Source organism: Vipera berus (genome assembly GCF_964194415.1).
Source record: "Vipera berus genome assembly, chromosome: 2".
In the NCBI taxonomy this organism is placed as follows: Eukaryota; Metazoa; Chordata; class Lepidosauria; order Squamata; family Viperidae; genus Vipera; species Vipera berus.
In genome coordinates, this window is record NC_138203.1 from 20,221,545 (window position 1) to 20,240,854 (window position 19,310).

Sequence of the window (19,310 nt, forward strand, 5' to 3'; positions counted from 1 at the left end):
CAAGGGTTTGACAGCTTGTGTATAAAAGGGCGACTTTAACCCGCTGTCAGCCCTCCGGTTCTCCCTGAATAAGGAACTCTTCATTGAAGTGCCAGTTGTCTCGCGTGGTCCTTAACCTGCCGCTACAATGCACCTGGCGACGAGGATGGGATGGGTCTGCTTTCACAGAGCTAAGTCACTGAGCTGAAGTCACCGAGCTGAGAAAGGAGAACCAATTCCACCAGTCTCTGTGAAGTCACTCGCTGAGCCACTGGCTGTGGAAGAAGGAAACTTTCCGCCAATTCTCTTGTGAAGCAGAAATTGGACCAGGACAGCATGGCTAACCTCGGACACATCCGGGAATTCGACTTCCGGCACCCTGAGGGCTGGGAGTCACACTGGGGGCAGGTAGAAGGCTACCTCCTCGTGAACAAGATCACCGAAGACTGGCTTAAAGCCGCGGCATTTCTGTGCCTCAGTGCACCGGCAGTGTTCAACATTGCCATCGGACTTTGCAGCCCAGACCCGATCGCCACTGTGCCGTACGCGGACCTGACACAGCGTCTCTGCAAGCATTTCATGCCAAGGCGGTTGGAACTCTACTGGCGCCTAAACTTTACCCGTTGGTGCCAACTACCGGGGGAAACAGCGACCGCCTTCATCACGGGGGTACACCACGCTGCCCGCAGATGCCAGTTCCCCGACCTCGAGGACAGAATTCGGGACCAGATAATAGTGGAACTAAGAAATGAACGATTGCAGCAAAAAATAGTCGCAAAGCCTACAATAGACCTAGCAGAGGTCACCCTGGAAATCATGGCATACGAGGACAGCCATCAAGAAAACTCGGCCCCACCAGGCAACAGCCCGAACGGATTAGTCCATCAGGACATCGTAAGAGTCTACGACAATTGGGAAAAGGATAACGAGACCGAAGTAGACGCCATCCTTCAAAAGTTTGACAGGCTCCAAAACCACTGTGACGGGGTACAATCACCTGTCACTTATTATTCAAGAACACTCTCCAAGGCAGAATGCAATTATGCCCAAATTGTTAAGGAAGCATTAGCAATCGTAGCTAGTGTAAAAAAATTCCACAACTACCTATACGACCGACACTTTACAATTTTTACTGACCACAAACTCTTGCTAGGGTTATTCACCTGTGACAAACAGACACCTCAAATCCTGTCTCCCAGGATCTTGAGGTGGACAAAATTCTTATCAGCTTACACATTTAAGCTGGTTTACAAGCCAGGGAAAGAAATGTGCCACACAGATGGGCTAAGCAGACTGCACTTGCCTAGCACCGACCCTGACCCAGCCCCGGCAGGTCACATCCTGGCAATACAAGAACTGCCAGAGTGTCCACTTTCAGCAAAAGACATAGCTGCAGCAATGGGTACAGACAGAATCCTCAGCAGAGTGTTGGCCTGGGTTTCCTCAGGATGGCAAGCAAACAGCCCTGGAACAGAATTCCAGGCTTACTTTGCCAGGTGACAGGAATTGTCCTCCCATTTAGGTTGCATACTGTGGGGCAGCAGAGTAGTAATCCCAGCCAAACAAAGAACTAGGGCCCTCCAAACATTACACGATGGCCACCCAGGGATAGTCAAAATGAAGGTGCTGGCCCATAGCTACATGTGGTGGCCAGGCCTAGACCAAGATACAGAGGCACACGTAGCTGGGTGCTATCTATGCCAACAATCTAGATCAGCACAACCCCATGCCCCAGTTCACAAGTGGGAAACAACGCGGAACCCCTGGTCCACAATACACATAGACTTTGCAGGGCCCTTCCAAGGACAAGTATTCCTTATAGTGGTGGACAGTTACTCTAGATGGCTAGAGGTCATCCCTGTCACCAGCATGACCACAGCTGCACCATATAAGTACTGAGGGGGCTATTCGCAACTCACGGTCTTCCGGATGTTCTGGTCTCAGACAATGGCCCCCAATTTACTTCTAATGATTTCCAGATTTTCATCAGGGACAACTCAATTAGACACGTCACTTTGGCCCCTTTCCACCCATCTTCGAACGGCCTTGCAGAGGTTATGGTAAAGACTACTAAAGATGCACTATGCAGGATTATCAGAGGGGACTGGCACCGGCGGCTGGCCCAGTTTCTACTGGCCCAGCATTCCACCCCCTGCACAACCACAGGGAAGTCACCCGCTGAACTACGTTGGGGCCGTCGACTGGTGACCAAACTGGACAGACTGCATCTGGACAGGACAGCAGCTGAAGTTGAGCAACCCATCCCTTCAAGGACATTTGTCACTGGTCAACTTGTTTGGGCAAGGAACTATGGGGGGGGGAACAAATGGGTCCAGGGAGTCATCCTCGAGCAAACTGGTCCCATATCTTACATGATTGACTTAGGGGGGGGGGAAGCCACATCAGGAGACATGTGGACCAGCTCAGGAAATGGGGCATAGAGAACTACCCTCACACACCCTCCGAGACGTATCTCCACCCACTGTAACAAACAGGCCTCTGGGTCAACAGTACCCCTCTGTTTCCACGCATACACCTCAGGACCCTAACCCTGCTGTTTCCCCACATAGCAACCCAACATCCGGGGACATAGGGGCCGAATATACACCCCCACCATCCTCTCCTGTTAGGGCGGAAGGGGAACAGGACACTGGAGTACCCCTCCGCCGTTCCTGCAGGACCAGAAGAGCCCCCACCTATCTAAATGATTACGAATGGTCCAGGAACATTCAGATCAACCACAGGGGAAAATCTCCATCCACTATACAAATGCAATTCTAGTTCACAATAATCATTCCTGTTTTGGGGGGGGGGGAAGAGGTGTTGTGTTTACTTCAAGTGTTAAAGGTTTATGGAACAACAGTAGTTATGAGGTAAAACCGCTGACTGTGTTCTGACAGATCGGGTGCACACGCGGCAGCCTGTTGACAGCTAACAGCTGTCAAAGCTGCCGCCAGCTGATTGCGCACGCATGGCACCCGGATGACAGCTCAGAGCTGTCAAAGGCTGCCGACAGCCGATTGGTCAGAGTTTCCGCGGCAGGAGAACACGCCGCAGGGATTGGTCAAGGGTTTGACAGCTTGTGTAAAAAGGGTGACTTTAACCCGCTGTCAGCCATCCTGTTCTCCCTGAATAAAGAACTCTTCATTGAAGTGCCAGCTGTCTCGCGTGGTCCTTAACCTGCCGCTACAATACAACAGTAGTGACATCTGCCTGCAAAAATGCTCCTAGACTGGAGCAAAATGCAGAGCAGATTGCTTTATCCTATATTTGGTAGACCGGGTGCTTCACCCAACATATAGATATACATTCTCCCTGGTTTCTGCTGACAGGAGTGAGGGGAACCTGTGGCGTAGAGCTTAATACAGCTGCCTAACATGCAAGCTACCCAGGTTTGAATCCCATAGGGGTATGACTAGCTGATGAGAGCTAAAGAGTTTGAAATAGCTATACTAGTCTCCCTTTAACTCTTTGTCAGCCACAAAATTTTGAATATATATATATATATATATATATATATATATATATATATATATATATATATATATACATACACATATAATTATTATAAATATAACATAGCCCGTAAAACAATGAGTGTGGGAAAATAAAAGAGCATGAGTCATTGAAGGGCTTAGCGTTATTTCCACCATTTTCATTGTCTCATGCTTTACATCAATGCTGTGTTCCATTGATGGTATAATATTATGCTGCCTGGGAAAGTATGCATTGAAAGAACTATCCAAAGAAACCCGTGTGAAAAAGTAAGCAGACTTTTCCAATAAATTGACAAAATAAAAGGTGTACCCTCTTTACGTCCTTGGAATTCCAATAAGGCCATTGCTGAAAATTCTAGAGTTCAAGTCCATATATTTTAAAATTGCCAAGGTAGCCTAATATGTACATTAAGCACTATATTGCTTAATTCAACAAAGGAGAACTTGTGGTTCTCCAGATGTTGTTCAATTACAATTCCCATCATTGATAACAGATACTGAGAGTTGTACTTTAGCAAGATTTGGAGGCCATATATTCCCCAATTGAGACAGAGAACCTGTTGGGAAGTCACAATAGATAGCAGGTAAAGAGCAAAGTAACATCAAATCACACCAACCTTTTTCTTGGCTGTAGACAAACCGGTTCAGAAAACACAAATGTGCTACCATTAGTAGGTAGCAAGGAATTTGGTTAATCCACATTCTTTTGCAATTCACTATGGAAAACAGGTCACTTCAGGTGGTCTTTTTCCTTCATGCAGGCAAGTTCTAATAATAAAAAGAAACATTTGAATAATGTTATTGCTTATTTTCTCAATAAGATACACTGTGTAGAATGTCTTAGATGTTATATATTACATTGCCCAATTTCATTCACCTTAGTTGTAGACTTGTAGACTTAGGTAAAATCTGCTTCTTACTGTCATCCCAAAAGAAACATATCACTTCAAATATTTATTTGTAGAGCAGATGCATGGAAAATTAGTATTAAACTGATACAGTGTGAGACTGTGCCTAATACAGGTGAAAACTACCAACCGCTAGTAACTTGGTGAAGTGGAAGGGAAGGAGAGAGGCCTGCATTACAGACAGTCTTTGTTTGATGTCTACTTGTTCAACAAAGTTATGATGATGTTGACTGGGTCCATGTAGTTGCAGCTCTTATGGTGTCCCTATGGTCATGTGATCACTATTTGAGTGCTCAGTGACTAGCTTGTAATTACAGCAATGTGGATCACCATTTGCAATCTTCACTGCTGACTTCCCACATTCAAAGGCAATGGGAAGCTGGCAGGAGGTTGCAAATAACAATTATGTGACAGAGGGATACTGCAACCATGCAGGATTCACCTAACAGCAAGAACTATCAGAACTGCAGTTGTAAATTGGAACAATCATTTGATGTTGTGCCTTACAATCGCTACTCCCCTTTTCATAATAGTCAACCACCTTTTTGTAAGTCAAATGCAACATATAGACAAGCACATATACTGTATACACATAGCTACATATACAGAGGTCTACAGAAGAGGAAACCTATTTATTTGTATTGCAAGAGACTTTTGTCAGATTTAATTAGACCTCTTTGCATATTTGGCTTTTATCAGTTGGTAATCGTAAGTGAACAACAATTTCTCATACTTCCATTCCTTACGTTTCTTCTACTATAGACGCTGAGTGGGATCAGTGCTAGATATTAGCAGAATCCTAACTGTAATTGCTTTAAATTGTTGGGAAATCAAGCTACTGTTTTTAGCAGCATCAAACCTACAACTTTGTGTGTAAAACTGAACTGTATTCTAGTCTCCTCTTAATCCTGGCATACAGCAGTGGTCCAATGTTCCCATAAGCATCTCCTCTACCACACCTAAAATATTCCAAGATAGCATCACAAACACCTGGCAGCAAACTATCCAACTCTCACAGGGGGTAAATTTTGCTCAAGTTGAGGGTCTGAGAATTGTTAATGATGGAATGGAAGCAGAAAACTATTTGAAAGCAAAACGCTCCCATCCCTGCCCTTAACCACTTTAACCCTCAAAAACAAGCAAATTGGAAAGTTAGACTGTGGCACCAACTCAAAATATATTAAGTGCTTCTGCCTTAAATCAAAAGGGACTCATCTTTCAATTAATAGGAAAGTGTTTGTCTATTTAAAAAGAAAAATTGTTTTCATGGTTGGAATGCATCATTCTGGCACTTATTACAAAGGGAGCCAAGACCTATGGGCAAATACCCATCTTTCACTCATCACAGATTCCCTACTTCTCAAGTCTAAATTAAATCTTAATCATTTTCCTCTCCTGCAGCTTTTTCAGCTTAGGGAGTAAGAAACCCAGGAAAGCTAAATAATAATGCAGAAATACTGTACGCAAGTTAAATCTGTGCAGCTGCACCACTGAAACTGCAAAGAACAGGCAAGCTCAAAAGAGCAGGGGTAAATTTTGTTGTTTGTTGTTAGCTGCGAAGTAGTGTCCGACCCATCGCGACCCCATGGACAATGTTCCTCCAGGCCTTCCTGTCCTCTACCATCTTCTGGAGTCCATTTAAGCTCACACCTACTGCTTCAGTGACTCCATCCAGCCACCTCATTCTCTGTTGTCCCCTTCTTCTATTGCCCTCAATCTTTCCCAGCATTAGGCTCTTCTCCAGTGAGTCCTTCCTTCTCATTAGGTGGCCAAAGTATTTGAGTTTCAACTTCAGGATCTGGCCTTCTAAAGAGCAGTCAGGGTTGATCTCCTCTAGGACTGACCGGTTTGATTGCCTTGCAGTCCAAGGGACTCGCAGGAGTCTTCTCCAGCACCATAGTTCAAAGGCCTCACTTCTTTGGCGCTCAGCCTTTCTTGTGGTCCAACTTTCACTGCCATACATTGCAACTGGGAAGACCATAGCCTTGACTATACGCACTTTTGTTGGCAGGGTGATGTCTCTGCTTTTTAGTGTGCTGTCATGGCTTTCCTCCCAAGGAGCAAGCGTCTTTTAATTTCTTGGCTACAGTCCCCATCTGCAGTGATCTTGGAGCCCAGGAAAATAAAATCTGTCACTACCTCTATTTCTTCCCCATCTATTTGCCAGGAATTGAGAGGGCCGGATGCCATGATCTTGGTTTTCTTAATGTTAAGTTTCAATCAGGGGTAAATAGTCTAAAGCAATTTGAACATACATTAAATAGAAAAATAAATTTCTCTTTCTCTGGAAAAATGCTGTAGAAACTTGAAAGACAATTTTTAACGAAGTAAGAGTTACAGGGGAGGGAGATGATGGGAAAAAAGGCAATAGGACCTTGTGAAAAAAAAAAGAAAGTAAAGTTTTTCTGGTATAGCTTTAAAGTCAACAAGTTTCTTAAGCTTTAGAAGAAGTATTTTTCTCAAACACTTGGCCTGTAAATGATCAATCTGTGTTGTTTTTTTAACACTCACTCCCAAACACCACTGAGCATCATGAATTTTTTAAGCATATGAGCTTTCCCAGCAATTTTTTAAAGACTAGGCTTTTGACTGCAGGCTTGGCTTTTACAAGTTGAAATGTATACTGTTATCAAGAGACAAAGAGGCAACATAAATCGTGTGGGTGTTTTATAAATTATGTCATGTCTTTAGCTACTGGAGGGGGAAAAAACGTACAAATTCAAGTCCTTTACCTCTCCTCCCCATGACTAAGAGCATTTAGCTACAATACATGATCCTTCAAGCTGCATATTTTGTGGCTTACTTGAAAAGCAGAAAGAGAAACTAGACTGGGGATATTTCTAATATTTAGGTTTGATCTCAGCCTAGCATGTTGAAACAAGCTCTTTGCTCCATTAGGAACAGGCTGCTCATCAGCAGAATGGCATGTTGGGGACATAAAGCTAATGGGTAGAGCAGGAGCAGATTTTGTACATAGGCTTTCATCAATTTGAAAATGTTATTTTTGCTTTAATCAATGGATTTGAGCACTTATTTGATGGCGCATCAACAAGTGACGGTCAACAAAGAAGGTCCTTAAACCACATTCCACAAACCACATCCCACATCCTTTCTCTTTGAACATGAAGTTCCATGGAGGTCTGCCTCAACCCTCTAGCTATCTCATATGGTTACTGCAAGGGCAACAGGAAAGGTTGAGAGGCAATACGCAGTTTTGAGAATTTCTGAGAAGTTAAAAGAAAATGACAAGAAAAATTGAACTATCCACATAATTACAATGCAGAGACTCAGGGAAGGTAATTTTAGAGAAGAATTGAACCATGGAGGGGAAAAAAAAAGATTAGAGAGAATTGAAATGTATGGAATATTCATTTTATATCGCTCTAAGTTCACTTTGCTATTTTTTTTTAATCCCATTTATATCCCGCCCTTCTCCAAAGACTCAGGGTGGCTTACAATCTAAGCACAAATCAATGTGCTTAGCAATAGCCTTCATTATATGCCTGCTTATTAGGGCTTTTGGGAGGGGGGCCCAAGCGGCATTATTACAAAGTCAGCTTATTGCCCCCAACAATCTGGGTCCTCATTTTACCTACCTCTGAAGGATGGAAGGCTGAGTCAACCTTGAGCCTGGTGGGATGCGAACCTGCACTAATTGCAGGCAGCTGGTGTTAGTTAAGGAGGCATTAGCCCACTGCTCCACCAAGAAAATACATTTTATATTGCCTGATTTGTTCATCCAGAGCATCCGATAATATATTTATTGGATGTAAAATGATAATTTAGTTTTAGATTGGTTTGACTTTAATTACAATTTAAATTTCAATTAGTTTAATAACTGACTTTACTTAGCATTATTTTAATTTTTTCTTAGAATGAAACTTTAGGATGCAAAGCTTTTAGAAGCCTGGCTTCTCAATATGTTCAGGTTAAAAACATTGCAGGGAAAAAAGTTATCACCAATATGATAATAAAACAGTGTTGTTTTCTGACCTTAGACTCCTTCATCTGTTCACATTTTTAGAAAAAGAGCCAAGGAAAACAGGAAATAACAAGCATGTTCATCGCATGAAAATTTCCCCACTATCTACTCAGGCTGAATTTGTGAACAATCAGGCTATCAGTATTTTTGACTACTTATAAGGTTGAGACTTCATTTTTACCCTCTTAATAGATTTTCAGTTCAGAAAACTGTCAGCCTGTCCAGTCAGAGACAAGCTTCTTTTAGTTTTCCCATGTTGATCCTCAGCATACAAATTATTGGAAATCTTTTTGGAATAATAAAGAATATCAATATTTAAGTATCTTGCCTTACTGCATTTTTAAATATTTCATTGGGTGGTGGTAATGATTTCTAGCATTTCTAAATTTTATCCAGATTTCATGGGGAAAGGCTATGTGATGGTAGAGGAAGAAAAGGAGCCTTTTCCGATTTTATTTGAACAGAATCTGTATTCTAATTGTATATAGAAAAACTATATTTACTGTACATCCAATAGCCTTTTTAATGTGAGCTGAAAGTGGACAGGAAAAGCTGCTAAGATGATGAATGATATAAAATTTATTTTAAGCATGTAACAACCCAATGCTGACTCAGTCAAGACAGCAAATATTGGGTGGAAAAACATAACAATTTCCCTTTTAATTCTGAATGTTAACAAGGAAATTAACCTGCAGAGTGATATATGTAGGGGATCCGGGGGAGAGAGAGGCTAAGCAATAACAAGCAATAATAAGCAAAGTTTTACAGGATATAAAGAGACTGATGTTGTGTTTCATAAGATGTGGACAATCCGTTCCCATGGCTCATATTGGCTTTGGCTCAGAAATAAGCCAAATAAGTTTGCTGCCGAGTCACTTCCTTCAAGACCAGAATGTAGTTCAGTTTATTTTCTGAGTGAAAATAAAATTCACCCTTCTATTTGGAAACTTAAAATGCTCCTCCGACCACCTAATTCCTATCTACTCCATAACTACTACTGGCCCTCTAAGTGACCTGACCACTTAGTAGAGTAGTAGGACGAAAAATCTACCACCTTCCAGATGCTTCTGAACTACAATTCCAAGCATCCCTCACAGACTAGACCAATATTACTCAGTCTTAGCAGCTTGAAGATGTGGTGACTTCAATTCTCAGTATTCCTAGCTGTAGGCTAGGAAGACTAAAGATACTGCAAAAATTGTAGTTTAGCAACATCTGGAGAGCCACAAATTCCCCAGCACTGGAGACGACAATTTGGTTGGAATTAAAGAAGAATGCTTTCTTACTTCTCAATCCAAGCTGCCAATTGTGGATGTTCCAGAGGTTACATATGTTGTTAAAGGAAAACACTGGAGGCTTCCAAATTTGTAAACTTTCTCAGCCAGTTTTGTGCTCATAAGGTCTTTTGTTTAGTTTTGATTAACCAAGGGTGAATGATGCCAAATTTAAAAAAAATACATTTTTTAAAAATATACTCCTCGGCTCTCACAGTGCACTCTCCAGGCAGATAATTAGAGGGTTGTACATAATCATATTTATATAAGATCATATTGGCATGTAAGTTTAGAAAAATACATGGAATAAGCTCAAAGCCATCTCTAATACATAAACAGCACTGCCGCCTTGTTTAACCAAAGAATGTTTGTTGTTGCCACAATTAAAGATGACCATCATCTTCCACTTTTCCAAATGACAGCTTCCACATGCAACAAATGTCCTAAGAAAATTTTGGAAGCATCACATCTATGAATCCTGAGAAAGAGTATTTTACATCTCTAGCTAGTTCAGTTAAAACTGGCCTACTTCAATTCATTCCAGTTGACACTGACAGCAACCAGAACTAGACTAACTAGATTAAATTGTGGCAGTCCAGATGTTACTGAATTCCAATATCTAGCAATCCGGGTTTACATGGCCAATGGTTAAGAATGTGATGGGCAGCTGTCTTTTATATACCTGAGCCAAACAAAGGTGAGGCAATGATTTATTTATTATTTATTAAGTAAATTTATATGCCCACCCAATTCACTCAGTCACTCTGGACAGCTTACAGAAGTAAAGGGTCAAATACCTCACTCCCCTGGCAGCAACTATTAAACAAACCATTTGATAGGCTGCATATCACCCCGGGATCCTCAGGCGGAATGGTAAAGCCATGTCTTCATGGACTTTTGAAAGATGGGAGCCAATCTTATCTCTGTGGAGATGATGTTTCACAGGCAAAGAGTCATCACAGGCAAGGAGTTCTTCTTCTTGGTCCCATTAGACGGACCTCCTTAATAGAGGGGATCTATAACATACTTTACCTTCTCACTGTAATTTAATCTGACAGTCAGTTTGGTCTAGTGGTTAAGGCATTAGGCTAGAAAGTATAAGACTGTGAGTTCTAGCCATGAAAGCCAGTCACTGTCTGTCAGCCCAACCCACCTCATAGGGTTATTGTCGTGGGGAAAATGGAGAAGGAAGGAGTATTGGGTATTTTTGTCCCCTTGAGTTTTTATAAAAGTAATAAAGGCAGGAAATAAACAAACAAATAAAATGTAATTGGGACAAGATGGCCCTTCAAATAACTGGCTCCAAGTTATTCCCACTGGATAAATATGCAATAAAAGTTGTGGATCCATAAAAATTGCTAAAAAGAGAACTAACAGAATACGACAACAATTTTTTTTTCTTCAAGCAGAAAACCATGGGAGCACCAGAAGCTTCCTTATATCAAGCCAGATCCTTGAATTCTCTAACTCAGTGTATTAACTATTAATAGTACCATCTGTTTCTGGAATGGTCAGGAGTCACCCACTCTGTGCCTTGAGCTTGAAGGCTAGAAGACAGATTCACAAACTTGACTCTTGCAAATTCTTTTCAATATTTAACAATTATGTATGCTAGAAAAGTTGCAATAAAGAGTTGCAAAATGTCTAGCACTGGCCCTGACATTCGCAAATATGTAATGTGTTATGTGTATATATTGGTTATAGCAGACCTAGGCATTTTATGCCTCCCCACCATCACCACTTATGATCCTTTGGCTGTGCCTGGCTGGCTGGCATGGATTGCTTTTTTTTAAAAGGTGACTTTAAAAACAAAATACATACCGTATGTACGTGCATTCATGCCTACAAACTTTCACACTATTGATTCAGATCTCCACAACAGTCCCAGTTTCATATTATGCCCCCTAGGAAACCCCTGAATTAGAGGGATCAGGCTTCATGAGAATGCATTCAGTGGATAATTTTATCCAAAAAGCTCTCCAAATCTTTCTAACCTTTCTAACTATTTTTTTTTACTTCTACTACACACATACTGTATGCCGTTTCCTATAGTGCCTTTTGTTCTTTACCAAAAACAAACTTATTGCATCCTGAGTACATGTTAATATTGTGTATGTAAGTTTTAGTTATTAAGATGCAAGCAACAATGTGCTGGTTTGCAAGGCAGTCTCTAGATCAGGGGTCTGGTGGTGGTCTGCAGCCAGCCAGGAACTGGGTTGTGCAAGCGAGCACATGTGTGGGACCCAGGCAGCATGCAAAATCATGCCTCCCCTGCTCTGTAGAAAAAAACCCTCCACAGAACCGATCCCTGGAGCCCAAAAGGCCACTATTCTGTGTTACAAATCCCAGCTTGCATAGCACAGACTGATTGTAAAACAGGATTTTGGGTGATCTCCTGGCATGCCCAAAATGTGCCCAAAATGACTGCTACTGTCCTTTTCGTTACAGTGAATGGTGCATGGGTACAACTAAGACTGGTACATAAGATGACACATTTTCTATTTTATTGGAAAGCATTAGGTGAATTTTTAAAAAGGGTTTTCACAATTAAATCTCAACAAAATGAAATTGAATCTGATTTTTAACTTCACAGCTATAATCCTTAATACTTTGTGGTTTACAAATGTTAGCTACTTGTAATGAACAAGAAAAACCTAAGTCAGTAAATCAAATTTATTTTATTTTGGAATTAAAAACAAAAGGTCTGATCCTGAAGTTAATAAACATCATCATTTTTTGCCGCAATGGTAGGATCTGCCTTAAAGTCCTATTAAGGAAAGAGAAATTTAGTGCTTCATATTTACATTAAGAGCATTGGCGTTAGCTAAACAATCTCTTGGAGGATACTTTGAGACATTGATCATCTTTATATAATATAAATTATATACTTAAATGGTACTCTATTTTAGCAGCAAAAGGAAAGCAGTGCTCAAGAGAGGCCTATCTCATATTACATATCCTGTTGCTATTGCCAACATAAAAAGGTTCCAAATTTTCCCCTTAATTACAAGTCCACACCAGAAGTACTACATATTTCTGGGAAAGCAAAGCAAATTGCCAATTTGCCTGACAGTAACTCTAAAGATACATAAATAGAAAATGGACTTGTTTTCTTATGCGCAAATCCTACCAACTCCTTTGTTACAGCCTTTGGCTTTCATTCTTTATTACAACAAGCTTAATCTGTACTCTATTCTAAAATTGTCCTTTATTCATTTGACCAATTGAAGTTTACATTTTGGGGAAAAAATGTAAGGAGAAAAGTTAAAACTGCATTGCCGCGTCTTAAAATTGTGAGAATAGATTTCAAATGGAATTTACTCTAGGCCAGTGTATTTCTAAACTTTGGCAGTTTTAAGATCTCAATTTCCAGAATTCTGCTGCTAGGAATTCTAGGAATTGAAATCTACCCATCTTAAAGTTGCCAATGCTGAAAATCACTGCTTTAGGCCATCAGTGCCTGAAATCCCTTCAAAAGTAGGCAATGCCAGGGTGGAGCTATATCTATTTCACACATGAACATAATCATAACGCAAGACACAGGGGTTAAGATTTCTTAAATTTCATTTCTGTGTTGTCATCCCAGTTTTAACAACATTCATCATCAAAGTTTCCCTAAATATATTTTGACTCTTCCATTTACAATGCAAATATTCTCTAATTAAGCACACTTCCCATGTCATCCAAACTTCAACCATTCTTAATCTGTTAACCTCAAAGTTTCAGTTTGAACAAGAATCTATGGGTCTAAGTTTCTTGGCTTAATTATACCTTCTGCAAAGAGAAGAGTGAAAAGTCTTAATTAGGCCTGCCACGTCTAACCACAGAAATCTGGATGACCACTAGATGGAACTCTAACACTTGCTGCCATTTCATGTCATCTGGCTTTTTGTCATCCAGATGCGATATTTATTGCTAATTGCCATGTGTGGACTGCAAAACAACGTCCAATTTTTCCACCCTCCAATTTATTTATCTATTTTAAATCACTTATAGGCTATTTTTAGATCGAGAACTCTTTCAACATGGGTTATCAAACTCTAACAAAGCAAACATATAATTAAATTCCAAATAACAATGGAGTATGAAACAGAATAACAGAATAACAACAGAATAACAGAACAGAATAACACAATTTGAGTTGGAAGGGTTTTCTAATACTACCCACTGTTCCAGCAGAAGACTCTATTTGATTCCAGATAAATGGCTGTCCAATCTCTTCTTAAAAACTTCCAGCACCTACAACTTCTGGAAGCAAGCTATTCCACTGATTAATTGGTCTGATTGTCAGGAAATTTCTCTTTAATTCTAGTTTGGTTCTCTCCTCGATTAGTTTCCATCCATTGCTTCTTGTCCTACCTTCAAGTGCTTTAGAGAATAGGTTGATCCCCTCTCTTCTCTGCAACAGCCCCTCAAATATTGGAACACTGCTAGCATGTCACCCTTACTCCGTCCTTCTCTTGTTAGACTAGACATACCCAATTCCAGAACCGTTCTTCCTCCAGTCCCCTGATCATCTTTTGTTGCTCTTCTCTGTATTCTTTCTAGAGTCTCAGCATCTTTTTAATATTGTGTTGACCAAAACTGGACACACTATTCCAAATGTGGTCTTACCAAAGCATTATAAAGCAGTACTAACATTTCATGTCATCTTGATATTAGCACTGATGATGTTACCTAGTTTGGGTAATGAAATGTCTGCAAGAAAACAACCAGAATGCCAGGGACCCCCAATCTTGATACTATCTCTTTGTTGATGCAGCCTTGGACTGCATTGAAATTTTTTTTGGCAGCTGCACCATGCTGCTGGCTCATATTTAAGTAGTTGTCAACTAGAAAAAAAACCAAAATCCAATGCTAAAAGCAATCCCACACTAAAACATTTCTGTTAACCACTCTTAACAATTCTTAAGTTTAGATCACTTAAAATAAATCCTTGGTTTCACACATTGATGCTAACCATAAATCACAACTTACAAACCAAATTGGCTTGCTTTCTACATTGTGTTAAAGCAACACCGACAAACCTTATCACAATTGTTTAATGCAAAATCAGGTGTTGAGGAATGCTTACTTCATAGTTGCCATTTTGCAATCAAATATAAAAGGTGACGCTTAGAATACTGCTCTGTCAATGCAAAAAATTGCCACACTATGACACATTAAGCAATCATTTTCTTCTCTTTTTTTAATGGGCAGGATACCCACCATCTGAGAATGTTTAATGGATCCCTGCAGTGAACAAAGAGTAGAGTAGAAACTCTTTTAGACATGCATTCTGTGATTTTTGTAATAAAAGAGAATTCACCCAGTTGATAAATTTAAAGTTTTAAGAAATAAACTTAGCTAAACTGGTTCCCTAGATATTGAACAAAATTTGCTCCCAAAGAAAACAAAATAATAATAGTAGTGATAATCAAGCCAGATTTAATATTTTACTCAGTAATTCCTTGTTTGACCAATATTGTCTTTATCTTCCATCTAGCTTCCTATGTATTGAAATAACTAATCCACGTCATAGGATTTGTATCCGACAAAGAATTGATAAGAACTAATCACAGCAATGATAGGAAATCATCTACAATCCCTGGGGCAGGCGGGACTGACATGCAAGCAACTGCTACTAAGATTGGAGAAGAGACAGAAAGGAGATAGCAGAAGGTCCACAGTCCTTGTGACTGGCTTATTTCGGTAAGACATTCATAATTGTGGGGCAATTCTAGACTTTGTTTTTCTATGTAATAATCCAAGCGGGTCAGAGAGATGAAAGAAACTGAAGGATTTGGCAATAAGACAAAACATTAGCTTGGTCAATCGCTTAAGACACTTCTGTGATCCTGTACTGCTTTCCCATCACAACTCCTAACACTCTGAAAATCTTTTCTTGAACCAAAACATGGGGACAAAACACTTACTAAATCACTGCTAAGAAAAGAAAGAACCAAAAGAAAAAATCTATGGCCTGCTTGGAAACATTAGTGAGTCTTTCTGAACAGGCTGACACTTAATTAACTTTATCATTATCAATAATACAGTATTTTGGTTCAGCAATTGAATTTTTCCATCTTCCCCAGACTGGTGTTTTCTAGCTTCTGTACTGTACAAGGAACTTTATAAATTCCAGAAAGCAATATGTGAACTTTCCCTTATCTCATAACTTCCAGATGCACTAGATCAGAGGTCCCCAGACTTGGCCACTTTATGACTTATGGACTTCAACTCCCAGAATTCCTCAGCCAACCATGCTGGCTGAGGAATTCTGGGAATTGAAGTCCACAAGTTGTAAAGTAACCAAGGTTGAAGACCCCTGCACTAGATTTCAATTGGCAGATAGTTGATGACTTCTGGTCCAAACACACTTGCTGGGCAGAAGAGTCAAGGATAAGATTCTTGCATTTAAATACAGAGTTTCTTTAGAGGATTATTTCTTCTGCCAAACTTTCTTAAACTTCTTGGCATATTAAATGAGTTTCAAGATGAATTCCAAGATCATTGATTCAGGCATTCCCTTTTTCAAAGCTACCATATTCCTGGCAAACATGTGTCTCCTAGTTCTTTTGGAACTGATTTAATCCTGCTTTTGAAAGGCTCTGATATTTTCCAACTGGATGAAGTACTAGCTCTAGTAATCATCTGAGAGAATCAGTTTGATGTAGTGGTTAAGGTACCAAACTAAAAATAAGAGATGGTGAATTCTAGTTCTGCCTTAGGCATGAAGCCAACCAAGTGATTTTGGACCAGACGCTCTCTCTGGGCCATAGGAAGGAGGCAATGGAAACCACTTCCAAAACGTTACCAAGAAAATTGCAGGCTTTGTCCAGGCAGTCATCAGGAGTCAACATTGACTCAAAGGCATATGCACATAAACACTTTGTTTTGCCACAAATGCTTTCCTTTAGGAATAGCAACAAATCAGAACTATAATTAATGCCATATCTAACTTATTAGTCAGAGAATTAAGCATATATTTTCACTATGCCCAAATCAAACTATTGTATCTGGCGAGTGTCATAATTCTAGGGAAGGACTAAAAAAGAAATCCTGCCAGTCTGATGAATGGGTCATTACTTTAGAAATATTTCAAAGAAGGTGATTTTGAAAAGCCACTTGGGTCCAGTTCTATAAATTTTGCAAGACTGGATACTTCCAGTACTTGAAGTTTCCACTGCCAGGAAGAATTTTCAGTTGGAGCAGAGAAGCCAAGCAATTGGTAAGAGTCAGAGTTAATTTTCTTCAGAATCAACTTTTATATATTAAGCAAAACAGGATTAAAAACAAGACATTAAAAATAAAAATTAGAATGGTGGCCCACTTTGAAGAATAAGCCACACAAAATCATGGCCTAAATTTATCCTCTAAATTCTAATTTGTGTTACATTTATTCATACTGTAACAAACTTAGACATTACTGAAGGCACCTCCCAAGGTATGGAATATAATTATAATTCATTTACTCATCTTTTCTTAACACTCCCAGATAACATTATCTGGGAGATGGAATCCAAATACAGTTTAAGTGCGTATAAGATATATAGATCATTCTACAGTTTATATAAAACATGTTTTATCTTTTTTACTTTTTTTAAAGGAATAACAATTTTTGGAAAATCCAAAATTTACATATTTGATGAGCTTGAAATAAAACCTAGCTTGTATTTCATCACAATATATTGCAATAAGGATTTTTAAACTGGTCTGTGTTATTAGAAAGTTGCCATACACCAGGGGTGTCAAACTCAATTTCATTGAGGGCCGCATCAGCATTGCGGTTGCCCTCAGGGGGCCGGGTGGGAATGGCCAGGGTGGGCGTGGTCTACTGGGTGGGCGTGGCTAAAGTGCGTATGGCCTACTGGGTGAGCATGGCCAGCTCTACATGGTTCACATCAAGGGTGCCTATGGGAGCCTGGGCAGGAGTGGGACAGATCTGAGGGTCTCTGGCAGAAGGAGGGTCTCCGGGCCAGGGCCAAGGCAGTGGGAGCCATTCCCTCACTGTTTCCAGGATGGCTTTGCGGGCCACATGAAACCACTTCACGGGCCGGATCTGGCCCCCCGGGCCTTGTGTTTGACATGTCTGCGATACACTATACACACTAAAAATGCAAAATCACTGGACATAGGAAATGCTGTACAGATAAAGGCAGCAAATGTCCTTTTGTTGCACCAGTTACAAGGACATAGGGTGATAATTCCATTAGACATTGTTCAATTTACATTTTGACATTTACAATGTTTTAAAAAAATGATCTCCCCCCCAAAACAATATATCTCCAATATTGCAAATTACTCTGAGATCCCATGGCTTATCTCCTGTAGTGATATATTTTTTAAAAAGTACAACAGAGAATTAGAATCAGAATCAGAATTAGAATTAAATAGAATTAGCAATCTCAGTTTTGACTACTTCACAGACTCATTGCAAAGACAAAATGGCAGACGCAATGGAGATCGGCATGTAAGCCAATTTTTGTTTGCTCCACAAGGAAAAAATTACATGCAAATTTAGCAAAAGTTTAAGAGTGAATAAGAAATGTAAAGAAACTATAAAAGTATTTGAAGGGAGACTTCAGAAAAATTTGCAATATTTATTACATTTATATCCCACTTTCTTTCAGGAGCTGAAGAAGACTTCCTTTCTCTGTTGAGCTGAGAAAGAGGAACTCTGATCAAGAATACTCTGAGTGGATACAAACTTGAATTTTCACAATCCTTTTTCCCCCTAAATCAAGCAATCTGTCTTAAATGGTTCTGACACATTTGCTTTTGTCTGTTTTCTCCATCCTTTTCTATGTTGTGGTGTTCCTAGCTGTTTCTTTAGAATGTGTCGTTACTGTTATTTCTGGGGAAAAGAAAGATGTGGGATTTTCCATTTGAAAAAAAAAAGCTTCAGAGCAGTGGGCAACTATTTAAGCTTCATATCTCAGGATAAGTTATGGCTTGTTAGACTCAGCCTCTTGGGCAATCCTAGTCACATCAAACAAAGATCTAAGAATATTTAAGTTCATTTCTTAAATCCAAACATGGATAGGCATACACATTCACAGAAAACTAATTATTTCTAAGTAAATAAAAACTAAAATTCAGCTAAAAATATTTCTTTTGTGAATTTTTTTCAGCAAGAAAAGGAAACCTCACAATTGAGAAGACTGAGACAGTTGTGGGTTTGTTAACACTGCAATTAAAAGCTCTCTCTGGCTACTTTAAAGGATTAGGGTAACTGATCTGTTATTCATCCCTGTGAAAAGTATCAAATATAAAACCCAACTATGGTTTCTGGAATAAACCACAAACTGGCAAAGTTTGCACTTTGTCCTAAGTTCTAGACTAGGGCTGTTACAGCCTTCAGAGCCACCTCTGCTGAAATGGGGTTTCCTGTTATTTTAAAATGGGAAAGACTTAAAATACATAGCGGAGATCCTGAAACAAGATAAAGATCCCACAAAATCCTCTCAGAAATGCAAAAGGGGAAAATTCCATATCAATATCCCGTATCCATCCAACACTTCATCTCTAACTAATTTGGCCCCTTCCTCATGAAAAATGTAAATGCAAATTTAAAACCTGAACAGATTTCTGCATTTCATTTTATAAAACTTGTTGATCTTGCCACAGGAATTTAGAGGAAATTGAAATTTAATCTGATAACATTTTTGTGATGGCTTGTTTCATGTTA

General features: G+C 39.8%; 1 protein-coding gene across 4 annotated transcripts in view; it reads right to left on the reverse strand.

Annotated features, from left to right (window-relative positions):
* The window catches only part of LIFR (LIF receptor subunit alpha), a 99,848-nt gene that overhangs the window by 62,478 nt on the left and 18,060 nt on the right, over positions 1–19,310 (reverse strand). For 3 of the 4 annotated variants that reach the window (XM_081315695.1, XM_081315697.1, XM_081315696.1), the window contains exon 2: positions 4,094–4,244. In XM_081315695.1, the coding sequence (XP_081171821.1) occupies positions 4,094–4,178 (85 nt within the window). In that variant the 5' untranslated portion in view covers positions 4,179–4,244. Of the gene's footprint in view, positions 1–4,093; positions 4,245–14,714; positions 14,763–19,310 lie in introns of those variants that run through there. The other variant, XM_081315698.1, reaches the window with a different exon arrangement.